This window comes from Zosterops lateralis, assembly GCF_965231275.1.
Source record: "Zosterops lateralis genome assembly, chromosome: 18".
NCBI classification, from domain to species: Eukaryota; Metazoa; Chordata; class Aves; order Passeriformes; family Zosteropidae; genus Zosterops; species Zosterops lateralis.
In genome coordinates, this window is record NC_139778.1 from 8,695,709 (window position 1) to 8,711,280 (window position 15,572).

The 15,572-nt window shown below is 41.9% G+C and overlaps 2 protein-coding genes across 12 annotated transcripts in view; one reads left to right on the forward strand and one right to left on the reverse strand.

Moving 5' to 3' along the window:
• Nucleotides 1–1,368: 1,368 nt before the first annotated feature.
• Nucleotides 1,369–7,692, forward strand: LOC310916916 (UPF0450 protein C17orf58; the record flags this gene model as incomplete). The annotated part of the gene is given in 7 exon segments (XM_083874802.1): nucleotides 1,369–1,384; nucleotides 1,387–1,485; nucleotides 3,357–3,480; nucleotides 4,083–4,543; nucleotides 5,216–5,296; nucleotides 6,781–6,972; nucleotides 7,505–7,692. Coding segments are annotated over 7 exon segments (1,161 nt in total).
• A 3,850-nt stretch (nucleotides 7,693–11,542) lies between these two features.
• The window catches only part of BPTF (bromodomain PHD finger transcription factor), a 52,762-nt gene continuing 48,732 nt past the window's right edge, over nucleotides 11,543–15,572 (reverse strand). For 10 of the 11 annotated variants that reach the window (XM_083874683.1, XM_083874680.1, XM_083874677.1 and 7 more), the window contains 2 exons: nucleotides 13,937–14,123; nucleotides 11,543–12,454 (listed from right to left, as the gene is read on the reverse strand). In XM_083874683.1, the coding sequence (XP_083730809.1) occupies nucleotides 12,418–12,454; nucleotides 13,937–14,123 (224 nt within the window). In that variant the 3' untranslated portion in view covers nucleotides 11,543–12,417. Of the gene's footprint in view, nucleotides 13,197–13,936; nucleotides 14,124–15,572 lie in introns of all 11 variants that reach the window. The other variant, XM_083874679.1, reaches the window with a different exon arrangement.

Consider the following 15,572-nt stretch of genomic DNA (forward strand, 5'->3'; position numbering starts at 1 on the left):
AAACACCACTACTGTGTTCTTAATGGAGATCCTGTCCAGGGAGAGAGTCTGGGGAAACAGTGCAGACACAGCCGTACATGAAAGAGGGTTGAATTGCAGCACCAGCTAATTCAGCAGGAAAATCCATGGAATACAGGTCTGTGGGATGCTCATGTGTGTATATATCCATCCATCCATCCATCCATCCACCCATTGTCCTCTCTCACACTCCAGCTTCTGCTTGCTGCAGGCACCTGCTGGTCATCAAAGCAGTGTAGGAATCCTCCCCTTCTTCATCCTTAGTTTACATTCCTATTCCTGTAATAGCTATCTTAAGATAGTTCTGGAATTAAAATGTTTCAAATAACAGAGGAAAATAAGGATTAGTAAGTGCTGCAGTAGAATTGTAACTCCTTGAGTAATAGATGTGGTGAAATGCCATTTATTTTCCACACTATTCTGATGAATTTTCTGTATCTTCACCCATCCTTCTGGAGACAAACCCTGAGCTTTTCGAAATCCTATTGAAATGCTTAATTAAGGCAGGAGAAAACAAACGGCTTAAACTAAGCAACACTGAATCCCATGCCACAGGCATTGCTGAGGGTTAGATTTTCTCTCAAGGGTGGGTTTCAGGAGCCTTTCAGTGCCTTTATGGAGTTTTAAAGTTGTTTGTCCCTTAAAGTCATGAGCAGCTTCCACAGCACCCAGCAGCAGCTGGTGAGTTAAACGGTCACAATGGAAATCTTGTCTAGCAATAAGGTCACTTAGAAGTAAAGCCTTCTTAATTCAGTAATCCAAATCAGGGTTGGCTTGCTGTGTGAAAATTTGCAGAGTTCTTAATGATGGTAAAGAGAGATTTAAAAATAAAGCTGTGTGGGATCAGCAGAGCTTTCCCTTGGACTGGACAGTCACTACTGCATTTTTCAGTCTGAAAAGAATCACTGAAACTTGTTCCTGAAGCTAAAAGAGGAGATTAGCAGCTGTATCACTGGAGGTGGCCAGAAATCCCCAGATAAATTCCATTGTCATGCACATCCTTTACAGACCCTGCATCCCAGGGATATAGTGTATTCCAGCGCCTCCCAATTCCCCTCCAGAACACAGTTCTCCACAATCAGGAAAACCAGGTTTGTTCCCTACGATTTTTTTCCCTACAGAGTGCCAGAGGAGGGCAAGACTCTCCCCAAAATAAAAAAATCGGCTGCCAAAACCACAGACTGTGGGTGTGTTATTCCCAGGACACAGGTGATGCAGCCAGGAGGTTGTTCCCGATGGGAAGGAGCACATTCCTCCCAGGCAGGGCTGGTTGAGGCAGCATTTTGGTCTTGCTCCAGTGGGTTGTCCAGCCAGTGATTCCCGTTTCCCCTCAGGCTGCCTCTCATTAGCATGAATCGGGGGAAGGGCATAAAAGACTCCAGTTCATTTTGATTCTGGAAAAACTTAACTTCAAAATGACAACCCAAGTGTTCTGGCTCCTCTGCTTTGTCATTAGCTCATCCTCTGGTAAGTCTGTTACCTTGGGAGCGGGGCTGGGGCACGTCTGCCTTGGGAATCAGGGGAGGCTGAAGACATTCCTACAAACCCTTGTCCCAGCAGCCCCCCAGCCTTTGCAGCAAGTAAGGGCTCAAGAAAGAAACATTTCAACGTGTGTGTGGGATGGGAATGTAAATTGTAATATTTAATTTGCCAGCATTGGGAATAATTAAGAGCACCTGCAGAAGCAGGCAGGGAGCTGGTGCTCTGTTCCTGCCAGCCACCAGTGGCAGGTGAAGTTGGATTTGCTTCTGCATCTGGGATTTTTGTAATTTATATGTGACCTTTCTCTTTTAGTCCCCTTCACCTGTAACTCCAAGTGTCTGACTGACTTTAATATGTTCAGTGTGCCCTGTGTGCCTGCAGCAAGCTGTCCTGAGTGGTTTTATTTGGGTTTTAGTGCCTCACTGACAGAACAGAAATAGCATTTACATCTGATCCACTGGGATTTCGTTATGTTGCAGTTCTATTTCTTAGGTTGCAACAACTATACAGGAATATGCTAGTACAGGAGGAGGAACCTCAAGGTCCTGAACAGATTGAGTAGAGAAAAATGAACTATTTCTTGATACAATCTGTGGCTGAGAAGGCGTGATAAAAAAGAGTTTTATTTACACACCCAAGTCTGAGACACCTGTTCAGAGGGCACAGCTCCACACTGAACCATCTCCAACCCCCCCTTGCCTGCTGCTTTCAGCAGCTTGGACTTCTTCCACCCTTCTCTCCATGGACATTCTTTTGACTTTATGTGTGGCCAGCCCAAATATCAGGGAATCTTTCCCATGACAGCAGCTGGTGAGAGCACAGGGGGAGAAGTGGCAAGGTCAGCAGTTGAGTCAGTTATAGGAGATAAACCAGGATGTTGTTCATCTGTGTATGTCAAATCTCTCTTTTCACACAAGGAGCTGGAATCAGCCTCCTACACAGAATAACCACGCCGTGAACACCAGACAGAGGCTTTGTGTGGGTGAGCTGTGTGAAAACTCTGCTGGCTCACTCCAGGCATGCAGGGAAGGGCTAAAAGAAAAGGAAAATAGACTGCCAGAGGAAATTTCTCTCCTGCCAGGCTGAACATTTTGGTCATTTTGCTTTGTGAAGTTCAAGGTATAAATGAAAGTGTAGGTGACTGCCCAGCTTGTGTGAACAGTACCATTAAGTTATTTTTTTCCCCCTGGATTCCCAGATACTTTACTCTTTTCCAACCCTTGTCCTCTCACATTAAGCAAAGTCTTGAAATAATTGTTAGTCAGCAGCACTAGCCTAATTACTGCTACTATATGCTCAAGTCAGAGATCCAAAACTGTGGATAAAGACCTTTCCAGTAGCATCCAAAGAGCTGCTGAAGAGTCTGAATGACATTGTCAACAGGCATCCCATGGATGGGAAAACCAAATAGTTCTGCTGTCATGGTCTTTTAAGCAAGCATCACAAATGGCAATGTGAACCTTGTTTCCTCAGATGCTCCCTGGAGATTCAGGGGTTTGAGAAAAGGGTTTGTTTTCAATTTGCAACAATAATAAAGTAAAAAATGCAAATGTCCTGTTTTGCTCACACAGCTGCATTGCCTGTACTGGACTTTCAATATCTGAGTAGAGGAACAAGGAGCTCTCCTGTGCTTCATCTATTGACCTATTTATTAGTCAAAGCCTTATTGTTGGAGCCTTATTATATATATAAGGCTAATATATATAATATATATATATATTAGCCTTATTGTTGAAGGCCTCACTTGTGGATTAGAGCCTCAAATTTTTCCGAAGGACTTGGAACAAAAGATTTAAAACACTGATTTTCTCTTTTTCTTTTTTTTTTTTTTTTTTTTTTTTTTTTTTTGCCTGTAGGATCCCTCCCCTATGCTGAGAAACCTGACCAGGCTCTCAGCAAAGATATTCTTAGTTCAGCAGCTGCTGCTGATGTTGAGGTGAAGGTGCCAGTGAGGGGCACTGCCAGCAGGAATCATCCCAGGTGTGAAAAATGAGGTTTACTGTTTTGGTAAATTTTAAGAGATAGATTTAATTTAAAAACTAAGTTAATTGTGAAATAAAAAAGGAGCAAAGTACGGTTGGCTGGATGGCTTGGCACTTAGCTAAGTCTACACTCTGCTATATCACAGACACTCATTAAATACCCTTTCTATTGCATTAGTTTGTTGAATATTCATATTCTTCTATAAATTAGTTTTTATATTTTAGGAATTGTTTTGCATGGTCCCTCCTTGGGCCTGCCTTTTTAGAGCATGTGTGTTTCGTGGCTGTGTCTTCATTATCACCTCCAGCTCAGGCTTTGGTTTATCGTTTTTTTAGATGGGAGATGCTGATAGTTGGTGTATCAATAGCAGAGTCTTCTTTACATGTTCACTGGATGTTATTTTGACTAAACAGACAGTTTAAGCACAATATATCAACTACTACCACTTCGCCTAATTTCTTTTACTAATAATAGAAATAAAAAAACCTTATATCTTTACCACAACGTCATTAATCATATAGCAGACATTTTATGAAAAGCCAACATTTCTAACACATAATAGACATTTCTGTAACATATAACACACATCTATAACACAGGGAAGGCGGGCTCCTGGCAATGCCCCCCGGGCACTTGCAGCCGCCAAAGCCCCCGGGCATCCCCTCCTTGGCCTCGGAGAAGAAACGCGCGGAGCCTTTTCTGGAGAACAGCACGGGGCTGAGGAAGGTCCGGCAGCACGGAGGGGTCCTGGCCCCGGGCAGCCCGGCCCGGGAGGACTCGGGCCAGGCCAACAGGAGACACACGGACCGGCGGCGGGCCGGGGCCGCCAACAGCGTCTGGGCCCGCGGGCTCCTCGCCGCGCCGCTCCGAGCTAAGGGCACCACCCGGGTGGAGGAGCATCCCTTTCCATACCCTGGAACAGCGGAGTGGAATGATCCTAATCGGCCGGGGAAGGGGATCCCCTACAAACACGCCGAGCCCTTCAGCAGGATGCCCAAACCCTCCTGGGTCACCAACCGCTGGTCGCCCGGCTCCGGGTACCCGGGTGAGCTGGGCAAAGGTAAGGGGTGGGCTGCCCTTTGGAGCTTCCCAAAGCTGGGATGGGAGAGCCCCAAAGGGCCCCTGCTGTCCCTCAGGCTGTGCTCCTGTTGTGGCAAACGAGGTTTACTCTTTTTTTGGTAAATTTTAAGAGATGGATTTAATAAAAAATTAAGACAATTAGGAGGTAAAAAAGCAAAGTATGGCTGGCCGGGTGACTTGTCACTCAGCCAAGTCCATACCTTGCTGTATCAGAGACATTTGTTAAATACCCTTTCTATTGCATCAGTTTGTTGAATATTAATATTTTTCCATAAATTAATTTCCATATTTTAGGAAACTGTTTTGCATGGTCTCTCTTTAGGTCTGCCTTTTTAGAGCATTTGTGTTTCGTGGCTGTGTCTTCATTATCACTTTTAGTTTGAGCTTTGGTCTATACTTTCTTCAGATAGGAGATGCTGACAGTTGGTATATCAATAGCAGAGGTTTTTTTACATGTTCACTGGATATTATTTTGACCAAACAGACAGTTTAAGCACACTTACATCAACTACTACCCCTATGCCTAATTTTCTTTACTAAAAGCAGAAATAAAAAATTTATATCCTATATCCTTACCACAACAGTATTAATCATAGAGCACACATCTTGCAAAAAGCCAACTTTATAACATACATTTATAACACTGTTGCAGATGGTGACAAGGACAAGGTGTGTCTGATCGAGTGCAGGAAGGAGCAGGATGAAGTGGAGGCTTTCTGTGCCAGCGAGTTTGGTAGGTGGTGTCCCCCTCAACCCACAGGGACAGAGCACCTTCTGTCCCCTTGGCACTGATACTGCACTTCTAAAATACTGTGATTAAGATATGGTAAGTATGTTAAATAATTACCAAGTATTCAAAAAGGATCTATCACAGCTCTTCATAAACATACTTACATTATCCTCTCCCTACCTTGGGCTGGCAAGGAACAGTGTCCTTGGGACTGATCAATGAAACTGAAAAGACCAATTGTTTTAGATACTCTCAGATTAAATATTGCAGCTGGGTTATTTATCTCTTACTATTTAGAGCAAGTTTGATTTTGGGGATTAAAGTTTGAAATTAAAATAAAATGGCAAATCAAACAGAAATAAGACTGTGATCCTCTCTCTAGAGAGGATTCTTCTTGAAGTTCCTTAGGATTCAGTGTCTTTAGTCCTTGTGTTCACATTGATGTAACTAAAGGTGGCAAGAAACAGCCTGGTATTTTTGTACAGACTGTTTAAGGACAAGCATTTTCTGACTGAAACCCTGCCTTGTGCTTACAGAGTTGTGAAACAGATACCAACTTTTTCTCACAGTATTTTAAGAGATAAGAAAAATACAAGCCCAGTGGTAACAGATGTTTCCATTTGTAGAACATAAACACGTTAGGAGACATCTGTTTTCTCTAAATGGAGAAGTCAGGAAGTGCTTTCTACAGTTGCTCTCCTGCTTTGGTTTCTACCACTCTCACACATTCCTGTCCAACATGGGCTTCACAGCAACCTGACCTCTGTGTTTTAGCCCTTAACCAACAGCTCTGCTCCTAAATTGAAAGGACAGGTAGGAAAAAGTCTGAGCAGCAGATGAGCCAAGGTTCCATGGCAGTGATCAGAGAGAGCTTTTCCTTTCTTTACATGTAAATGCAGATAAATGAATAAATTCAGAGTTCTCCCCCTGAGGCAGGTGTAACACCAGGTGCAGGAGCCCCACTAACATAGTGCTGTTTCCCTGTCCCTGCCCTCAGCTCAGCACCTGCCAGAGCCAGAAGCTGGGAGAACAGCATGAAGTGATTGAGCTCTCAACACAACCTGCTTGGTGCCCTTGTCTCTTGGTATGACAAGGGCCTTTTATTTCAAAAGCCAAATTCTTTCATATACCAGCTTGGCTTTGTACTTCATTGGGAAATTTTAAATTTGAAAATTTTACTTTGTTAGGTAAATATGCCCACTTTTTATATATTAGGATAGAAAATGGTACTAAACCCACTGCTTTCTTCACCAAGAAACATCTCAAACCTGTAAAGCACAAGGTTTGCAAAGCAGCAAAACTTCAGGCAATGACCTCACCAAATGTGATTATTTGAGGCAATTCCTACTGCCCACTCCTGAGCCAAAGGATTCCTGCTGACACTTCCTTTACAGCATTTTAAATGACAGCCTTCACACATATTGAAGTGTGAAAATTGCCACAATATAATAAAATCTGATCCTCTTTTTCCCTCTCCCTTAAAACAGCAGTGAATGGGATTGTTTATAACCTGGAGAGCCTGGGGAATGGAGTCCAGTGCATCACCCTGTTGGTGGACAGTGATGGATTGTACAAGATGAATCACCTGTATGTCACTCCTGATGCTGCCTTCTTCCGAGTTCACATCCTGGTTGTGGATACTTTAAACTGCAGCAAACCCTGTCCAGACTTTAAACTGGGTAAATCATTCCAGCTAAATCCATCCTGCTGTTCCTCTGCATGCGCTGCAATCTTAGTCTGCCCCTACTTTAATAGGCTTAGCTTGGATTGTTGGGAAAATTTGGAAGAGAAGTATTTACTCGAAGTTGAGGCCTTGTTTCCATCCAAGTTTCTCAAAACTTTCACAAGAGAACCAGCTGCATGAAGAAGTCAGGTACCAGCATAGCCCTTTCTTAATTCTGTCCAGTCCCAAAATGATGGCAAGTTTTTAGGATTTGTAAAACAATACAAGCTGGTGTCTTTGTAAGTCCTCCAGTTTTCCTTTGAAGTACAAGTTTATCAAATACCAGCATTTTCCCCAGCACTAAATCATCATTTCCACGCCAGCACCACCCCCAGGTCCCAGCAGAGCTCAGGGTGCTGCTGTGGGAAGAAACCCCACGTTCAGGATGTTTCCACAGGCACAACTTCACATCTACTCCCAACCTTGGTGCCCTCAGAGTGACCCGGTGTGGCTCAGCAGCCCTGTTTGTTGTGTTTGTGTTGTTGCAGGCAGCAGGTACCTGGTGATGGGGCACATCTACCACAAGCGCCGGCAGGTCCCCGCAGAGCTGCTGCCGGCCCTGCGCGGGCGGCTGCGCCCGGGGGACGGCTGGGTCGGCAGCAGCGGCAGCTACGTGAGGAGATTCAACAGGAAAAGGGACCTCAGGGTGAGGGCAGCGCGCTCCAAGTGTCCATAAGGCTCCAGGGGCTCCGTCCAAGGTGTGGGAGCAGCGGGATCCACCCTCAGAGCGCACCTGGCCCCGGGAACCGCCATCCAACACCTGCTTTTGTGCTTTAGCCAACACTGAGCGCCTCGAGCAGGGACCCTCGGTGAGGTTCAGCACAGAAGTCAGTCTAGGGAATGTTAACTGGCCGTGAATTTGCTCCAGCTGCTTTCAGAGCCACAGGTTATTTTTGCTTCCCCTGCTGCGGTGTGCCCGGAATAATCTGTAGTGACTGTAATGCAAAATTCTGGCAGCTTCATCCTCGGTACACAACAACTGCACTTTGAAGCCTTCACCTTGAACAGATTAGATAGTAACACAGCTTTATCTACACAGGATGTTCACTGTGCTTTCACAGTTCTGCCTAAAGTATCACATGCATTTGATTCCAGAGAAACCAACACCATTAAGTACCATTTGTATTATTTTTGTCTCCTCAACCATGTTCATGGTATTTCTGAAAATTACACCATTCTTCCAGCAGAGCTGGATGTTCACACAAAGCATACAGAATGGAATATAATAATTTGAGCATATGAATGCACTGACTGAAAGCAAATCAAGAACTGCAAAACACAAATGCCCAGTTGAGTTTACAAGTGACAGCACAGGGAATGCAAAATGAGCACAGGCTGCACACATTGGGTGTGCCTGGGCACTTTGTCCCAGAGCTGTGCTGAATGCCATTCCCCAGGAGAAATGTTGCCAAGTTTGTACTTGCACAAGAGTAAAGTTACTTTTTAAATCAAAAAGACAATATTTTAGTACCTTTGATGTAGTGAAATGGAGATGTTTGTTGTTCCCAGTCAGTATTCACAGATAGTAAGTCTGTAAAAGAAACTAATAAAATGCTCATGAGGTTCTGCTTTCACTGGCTCATGGGTTTTGGAAGACCCAAAAAGCTTATGTAATCATATTGCACAAAGACATCTCCTTGTGTGACAAGTTGGCTGAGGATTTGACACATATTTATATTAAGAAATGTAAAAAATCCTGTACAGCTTAAACCTCACACAGAGAGATGTGACCTGCCACAGGAAGCAGTGACTTCTATAGAAGCATTTTCTGCTTTGAAACAAGGTAGTTCTGACACAGTGTACTTGTCATCACACATCTCTGCAGCTTCATTTAGTGTCACTGGAAAGCTATGGAGCAGGGGATGGGATGGGTGTGCTGCATCAAGTATTTCTTGACATGGAGCCAAATACCAAGAGCAAACATCCTGTATTTGGGACCCAAAAGGCTCTTACTGGAGGACAGAAATTTACTCATAGCATGAGTCTACCTAAAAAAATACCATGTCTTACTTTTGGTATGTGAAAGGCTTTGCATGGAGCACAGCATGGCTTGATGGAATTTTTCCTGAGAAAATCTGAGGTTTTGATTTGGCAGAACGACTGTTCTGGCAATGAATCAAAGCTCTGGAGTGACTGGGAGGGACAGAAGGAGGAACATTACATGTGCATCTCGAGTTTCTTTGTTTCTATTTTCAGGGGAAGTCCAGGGACTAAACAGCAACTCCTCCAGACATCCATCCCCTGCCCAGAGCAGCAGCCCAGCCCCATTCCCATCATCCTGCTCCAACCCAGGGCAGTGTGGCTACAAACCCAGCATGTTCTTCTCTCTGGAAAGAGACAAGCACAGGACACCAGTGCTAAGGACATCCCAAACCTGAGTTCAGTGTCCATCACTGACACAAAACACTGGGATACAGATGTTGCTCTGGGAGCCTGAAATGCCATTTATCCCATGTTCTCTTCCCGTGTTACCAAGTTCTCTTACCTTTCCCTTCTTGATTGGAAGGTCCCTCCTTAAAATGTTCCCACAGCAGCTGAGCAACAAATCCCTGTCTGTCACAGCCCCAGTGAGACAGGGCTGGAGCAGGAGCAGGACTGTTGTCACCAGGCTCATCACATACTAAACACACCTCCTGAACAACAACAATTGCTAGATCAAGAGGATTTCCAGTCTTGCACTTGCTATTCCAAAACACTCCCAGCAATAACCACTCTGGGAACTGATGGCACTCATGTTCAACAGCTGCCATGGTAATTTTGGTACCTCACAATAATTTCCCTTCCAATAGGATAAGTATGGAAAGTTCTGCTGCCACTACACAGAAATCTGGGTGTAAAGGAATAACTGTTTTCACCCCATCTGTCCAGGGGTTTGCTCAAGGTTTTTGGGTAAGCCCAACTTCTTACTGTACTTTAAATCTCCACTACTTCTGCATGAACTAAATTGAGATTGAGGATAATTGCTTCAAATGTGAGGAGATAGAACAGAAAATCAAGCTGGCATAGCTCACATTATCCATATCTTACAACATATTGCCATTTTAAAACAACTATTGCAATAATTTATAAAATACAAAGAGGACAAGGACTGAGCAGAGATCACAAACCTTATGGACTTTATGTTCGATGGCAGGTGGGGATTAATTACAAGTGATTTGTTTTCTGTAACACCATTTAACTATAAAACATTACCATTAACTAAATCCAGAGAAGTACCTTGACCTGCCCAATGGCAACTGAAACAGGCTGTCATGTAATCACAGACTGGTTTGGGTTGGGTAATTAATCAGCAGCATTAAATTGCATGTATGGATTATTTTCCTGATCAACCTGATTCAGTTACATATGATCTGGCAAAGCCAAGACCTATATCCTACAACATCATCAATGTTTCATTAGAAACACCACCAAATCCATGTCAAACACATTACTTTATTTGTCTAGGATGATGTGTCCTATAAGGTACAAAAAAGTACTCTTCAAACAAATTGTTTGCCACAATTTGTTAAAAACAGCAATCTATTGCCTACAGGTAGGAAAGGTTTAAATCATGTCAATATGGATTTAGGTATGAATAAATAGTACAGAAATGCTGAGAAGTTGGGATGAGATGCAGGATATGTCCCAGTGCTGTTAAAGGTGAGATTTTTTTCCTTGTCCCATTAAAACACAATGCTTACAATATGCAGCATTTTTTTTAAAAATGTCAAAGGACAACATAACCTAAATGCAACTACTCTTCCTTGACTTTCAGAAGCATAAATGGATTATTGTTTCCACACTGAACAATTAGTAATTTTCACAGATAGGTTAAATGACAACATTTGCATGTACAAAAACACACAGGTTTTTAGTAGATAAAATCCCCCTGGAAGAACCTGAACACCTGAGCTGGAACTGTAAGAAAGAGTGGTCAGTAGCAACATCTTTTTTAAGAAAAATAACAGAGGAGGTTCTTGCATAGCAAGGTGTGAGGTTAAACCCAAAAGGAGCTTATCCATACATCAGGTAAATCCCAGACCACTGTAGAACAGAAGATGACTGTGAGTTAGTGCAAAAGCTGGTCAGGTGGGCGAGGAGCTGCAGAGAAACCAGGGCTGGGAACTACAGACAGGTACCAGAGCAAGTCAGTCACACACAGCAAAAGAAAAGCCTCCTCATCTGCAATTTGCATCTTCTTGGGCTCTAGTTCATGCCTCAGGGCAGTGCTGCTCCCACAGGAAACAGGGAGGCAGCCCAGGAGCCTCCCAGGGATACAATGACAGGTGGTGCTCCACATCCCCAGAGCACTTGGCAAAGATCACTGAGCTATGGTGGGCAGGGACACCTCACAGACACCTCCTGCCCTGTCACAGCTGGAACAGCTCTTTTGGCACCACTGTGGGAATGTTTATGGGGATAATGGTGATGGGAAGGTCCTGTTCCCTGGCCATTCCCACCCCTGCTCCTTGCAGTCCCTACATTCCTGCACAGATCCCCAAAGTGTCTCACACACGTGGCAGCGCACACTCAAACACACCTACGGCTGTGGGGAGAACAATGATCTCCATTTATTTTGTTTCATATACATCCATATTTTGAATTTTAATACAAAAGAAAAAAAATTAGAATCTGACAAATGTTTACAAACAAGATACCTTCAAATAGATTTTACTCAGTTCAGTCTGGTGCAGAGTAAATGACAAATTGTACTGTTTGTTATATTCAAGGCAACAGAGTCTGTAGTCCATGACCACTCAGCCCAACTTTTATGCAAGCTTGTTTTTATCTACCATGAATGATAAACTCCTTGTTGATTCCCAGTCCTGTGTGTGTGCACATGTGTACATAGCAGCTCCTTTCATAGAAAGAAAAGACATCTAGAGGTCTTCTTGTACTTTTACCTACAGGAATCATGTTAAGATACAGAATGGATTACATGGAACCGGGGCTGGATTTTATAAGAAAAAATAATTAGCTGACAAATGAGGGCAGCAATAAAAAAGCGTCTTTTTTGCAACAATAAATAAATACAGTCAAAGTTTTCTGTGTGGACTTTAAACCAGCTTCTTCACTGAAGAACAGACGTGGCATTTCCATGGAGTTAAACGTGACCCCATTTACTGTATCTTTTTTTCTTGCTCTCTTTCTCTCTCTCTCTCCTCCAACAAAACAAAGTTTTCCTGCTTCTGCCACAATAGTACAACAATTTGATCTTGACAAGAAAGTGGTGCTGCTGATTTTTATTTCTTTGTCCTTTGGACAAAATAAGCCAAGAATATAATTTGACTGTTGTGACCAATAAAAACGCAGTTTACATCAAGTCTTGTCAGGAAAACCTGACTAAAAACATCTGGCTCCTTAATTAAAAATTGTCAGACAACCAGATCCTTGCTCGTGTGTTTGGTTAACACGCTGAACTCTAGGAAGCTGTAGACTGCAGTTTGTTGTTATGGGACCTGCAGAATACAGAAGAAAGTGAAGAATTAAGCACCCTTCAGTTTGGAGAACACAGTTGCTGCAAGGTGTTGTCAAAAATAAATCACAATGAGGAAATTACCACCATGTTGCTTTCACTTATCTTTTTCCCCTTCAGAAAAAATAATAATTCTTGCTCTGAATTTTAAGCCCATTTTCTCCTCCAGAATACAAATATTTCACTACTTGTAAAATGCAGTGTGTCACTAGGATATTCCAAAATGCCTGAAATCAGTTTTACTCATATATTTACATAACAGTAGTCCATCACAAGGAAAGCAAAAGGACATTTTTAGTTGTGAACATTTCTAATAAGGTCTACTTTGCTTAAATTTATTCAGTAAGTCTTTGGATTAATTTAATAGAAAAAAAAAACTGAACAGGCATGTTAAAATCACATTTCTGCTAAGTAGAGTTCAGAAAAACTCCTCTTTGACATTCACAGTTTTATTAGTGACTTGAACTAAAACAATAAAATACAATGTTTCCATGATGAATTTTTCATTTTTCTTAATACAGTATTTGAGTAACGGAACAATTTTTTGTTAATACAGTTATGTTCACCAGCGTGACTGCTGGTGACAAAAACAACATTTACTTTTTAGACAAATGATCTGGATTTTTAGGGCAGTTTAATGTCATTGGATTGTACAATAAAAAGAAAGTGACCCCAACATCCAGTTCTGATTCCAGTTAAAAAGTTCAGACTAAAGATATCACAATCTGCAAGAAAAGAAAGAAGATGGATGGTATAAATGAAAAACAATAACAAATAAGATGCAGCAATGAAATCAGTGTGGCAAGCACAGGGACTGCTGGGGACCCAGCTAATGGCAGTGACACAAACATGGGTTGAAAACTACCTGACAAAAAATCATTACTACAGTATTGACCTGGAAAGAAAAATGCATATTCTTTTCCAGGAATGTCTACATAAGGGAAACAATCTACATCAGCTCTTCTTCAGAAAAAAAAATAAATTAAAAGTTTAATTTTGAAAGGTAAATTTTGAATTTTGTTGCATTTATCATATCCTACTTTAAACCTTACTTACTCCCCTGTTTCAAAGGTGGTAAATTATAAAAAGATGAGAGAATGAGTAACACAGAAGTATTTTAATTTCTTTCATTGGATTACAAGCTTCACAGCAGGATTGTCCCTTATTAGCATGAGAAGTGTTTACTGCAGAGTAGAACATCAGCAGAACTCAGACACAGTATTTGTCCTGATCAGAAGTTTTCTGCAGCAATGAATTGAAGTATCACTCAAATTTTGCAAATTTATGACTAAATTTTGAATAAACATTCCAAAGTAACCTTCACAAAATCATATTTAAACCTTAATTTTGACAAAATTTCCCAGGAAAGCGCACTGAGCAAATCCCTGTGTGAATGCAAGATAAGCTCAGAAAGGAGATTTCAGGGGCCAACACAACACCTGTGGTTAGGAACACTTCAGCTTACCTGCTTGCCTTAAATCCTTTTAGTTTCTGTACAAAGAAAGACTCGAGAACTTCTGCACACTGGTAAAAAGGGGAGTCACTTGGATTGTAGTAACGGCAGTTATCAAAAATTTTGGTCATGTCTGCCACAAACTCCGTGACCTTTTTGTAGTAGCGTTTCAGGATTCTTTCCTCCATGGTAGCAAGGTCTTTAAAGAAACCAAAGATTATTTAAATGAGAGACTTTCATCCTAAATGGAAGTTTACATTGTCAAGACTGTGGGAAACAAAGCATTATAATAATAAAATCATAATTATTAGGCTAGAGGCTTTTCCAGGAATGCTGGTTGTGACTGGAGACAGCAGCAGGTCTCCCTCAGGAGAGACACTCAAGCATGAATATGTTGTGTGCAGGTAAATTCAATAAAATGCAAGAATCACAATGACCAGGGAAAACCTTTGCAAGGAGCTCCCTGCTTTTTCTGAAGAAATGAAGGGGAAGGAAGGTCAGACAATCAGGATCCAGGTACCATGCACATGTAACAGTCATCATCTCCTGATTATTATTTTAATTCCTGCCTTGCTTTGAATGAGCTATCAATTCTCATGGGCATGTGCACATTAGACATGGCTCAGATGAAAGATTTCAAGTGCAGTGTCATGCAAAATGCCAGAGCTCTCATCCTTACTGACCACACACATTAAGGAAGCAGGAATGTTAATGTCAGTGGTTAATTGTCCTATTTTAATGCAAATAACAATTAAAAACAGGGAGAGGAAAATATAGCTGTGTAAATGTCTAGTGGTACTTTTAGCCAGAAAAACAACTGTTTGCCCTTGGAAAATGCCTTAAGGTGCTTATTTTGAAATATCAGTAATGCCAGAATGTGTGCAAACAACTGCAGATGGGTCTGGATTATTTGGTGTATTTTACTCAGATTTACTTGTGTTACAAATAATTTCTCCTCCTACTTAAGCCAGAAAGGGCTAAATGCACTTTTGTTTACTCCATCAATAATACTGTTATTTGAGCTTTCCTTTTAAACTTCAAACCCTCCATCATGGAATAATGTTGTTCAGCATTGTTGTAACAGCACAGTCCAAAACTTTGGAACAGGAAAGGACACAATTCCTAAACAAAATATTATTTTCAGTCAATGTACCACAACATTTTGCCAAGACATCAAACTGAACTTTCCTACTTCCAGGATGAGTAAGGAGTAGGTGAAAAAGCTCAAATGACACACTGGCTCTCATTTAGTGATCTGAAAAGGTATTGGTTTAATACTGGAAGGAAAGGATTAACATTCCCAACACAATTTCTGTCAGGAGATAGATTTTCCCAGGGGGTTTCACATCCAAGTGCTTATCCAGTTTAACTGGTGAGCTCTAAGAAGATCAGAGTAAAGCACTGCAAAGCTGCAGCATCTCCCCTTCCACTTTGCCTACATTCATGACATCTGAATCCTTTTTGTTCCTGCAGCTTTAGAGATAAATTACACATAATACAAAATTTATTATACTATCAAATCAGATGAAGATAATTTTGAACTCCATCTTAAGGTGCATGTCACACTTCCAAAGCATTACCTCCTCCTCAGCCCCTGGAGTACATATCCCAGCCTTTGGAGGAGGAGCTCATTACAAAGACAGGAAAA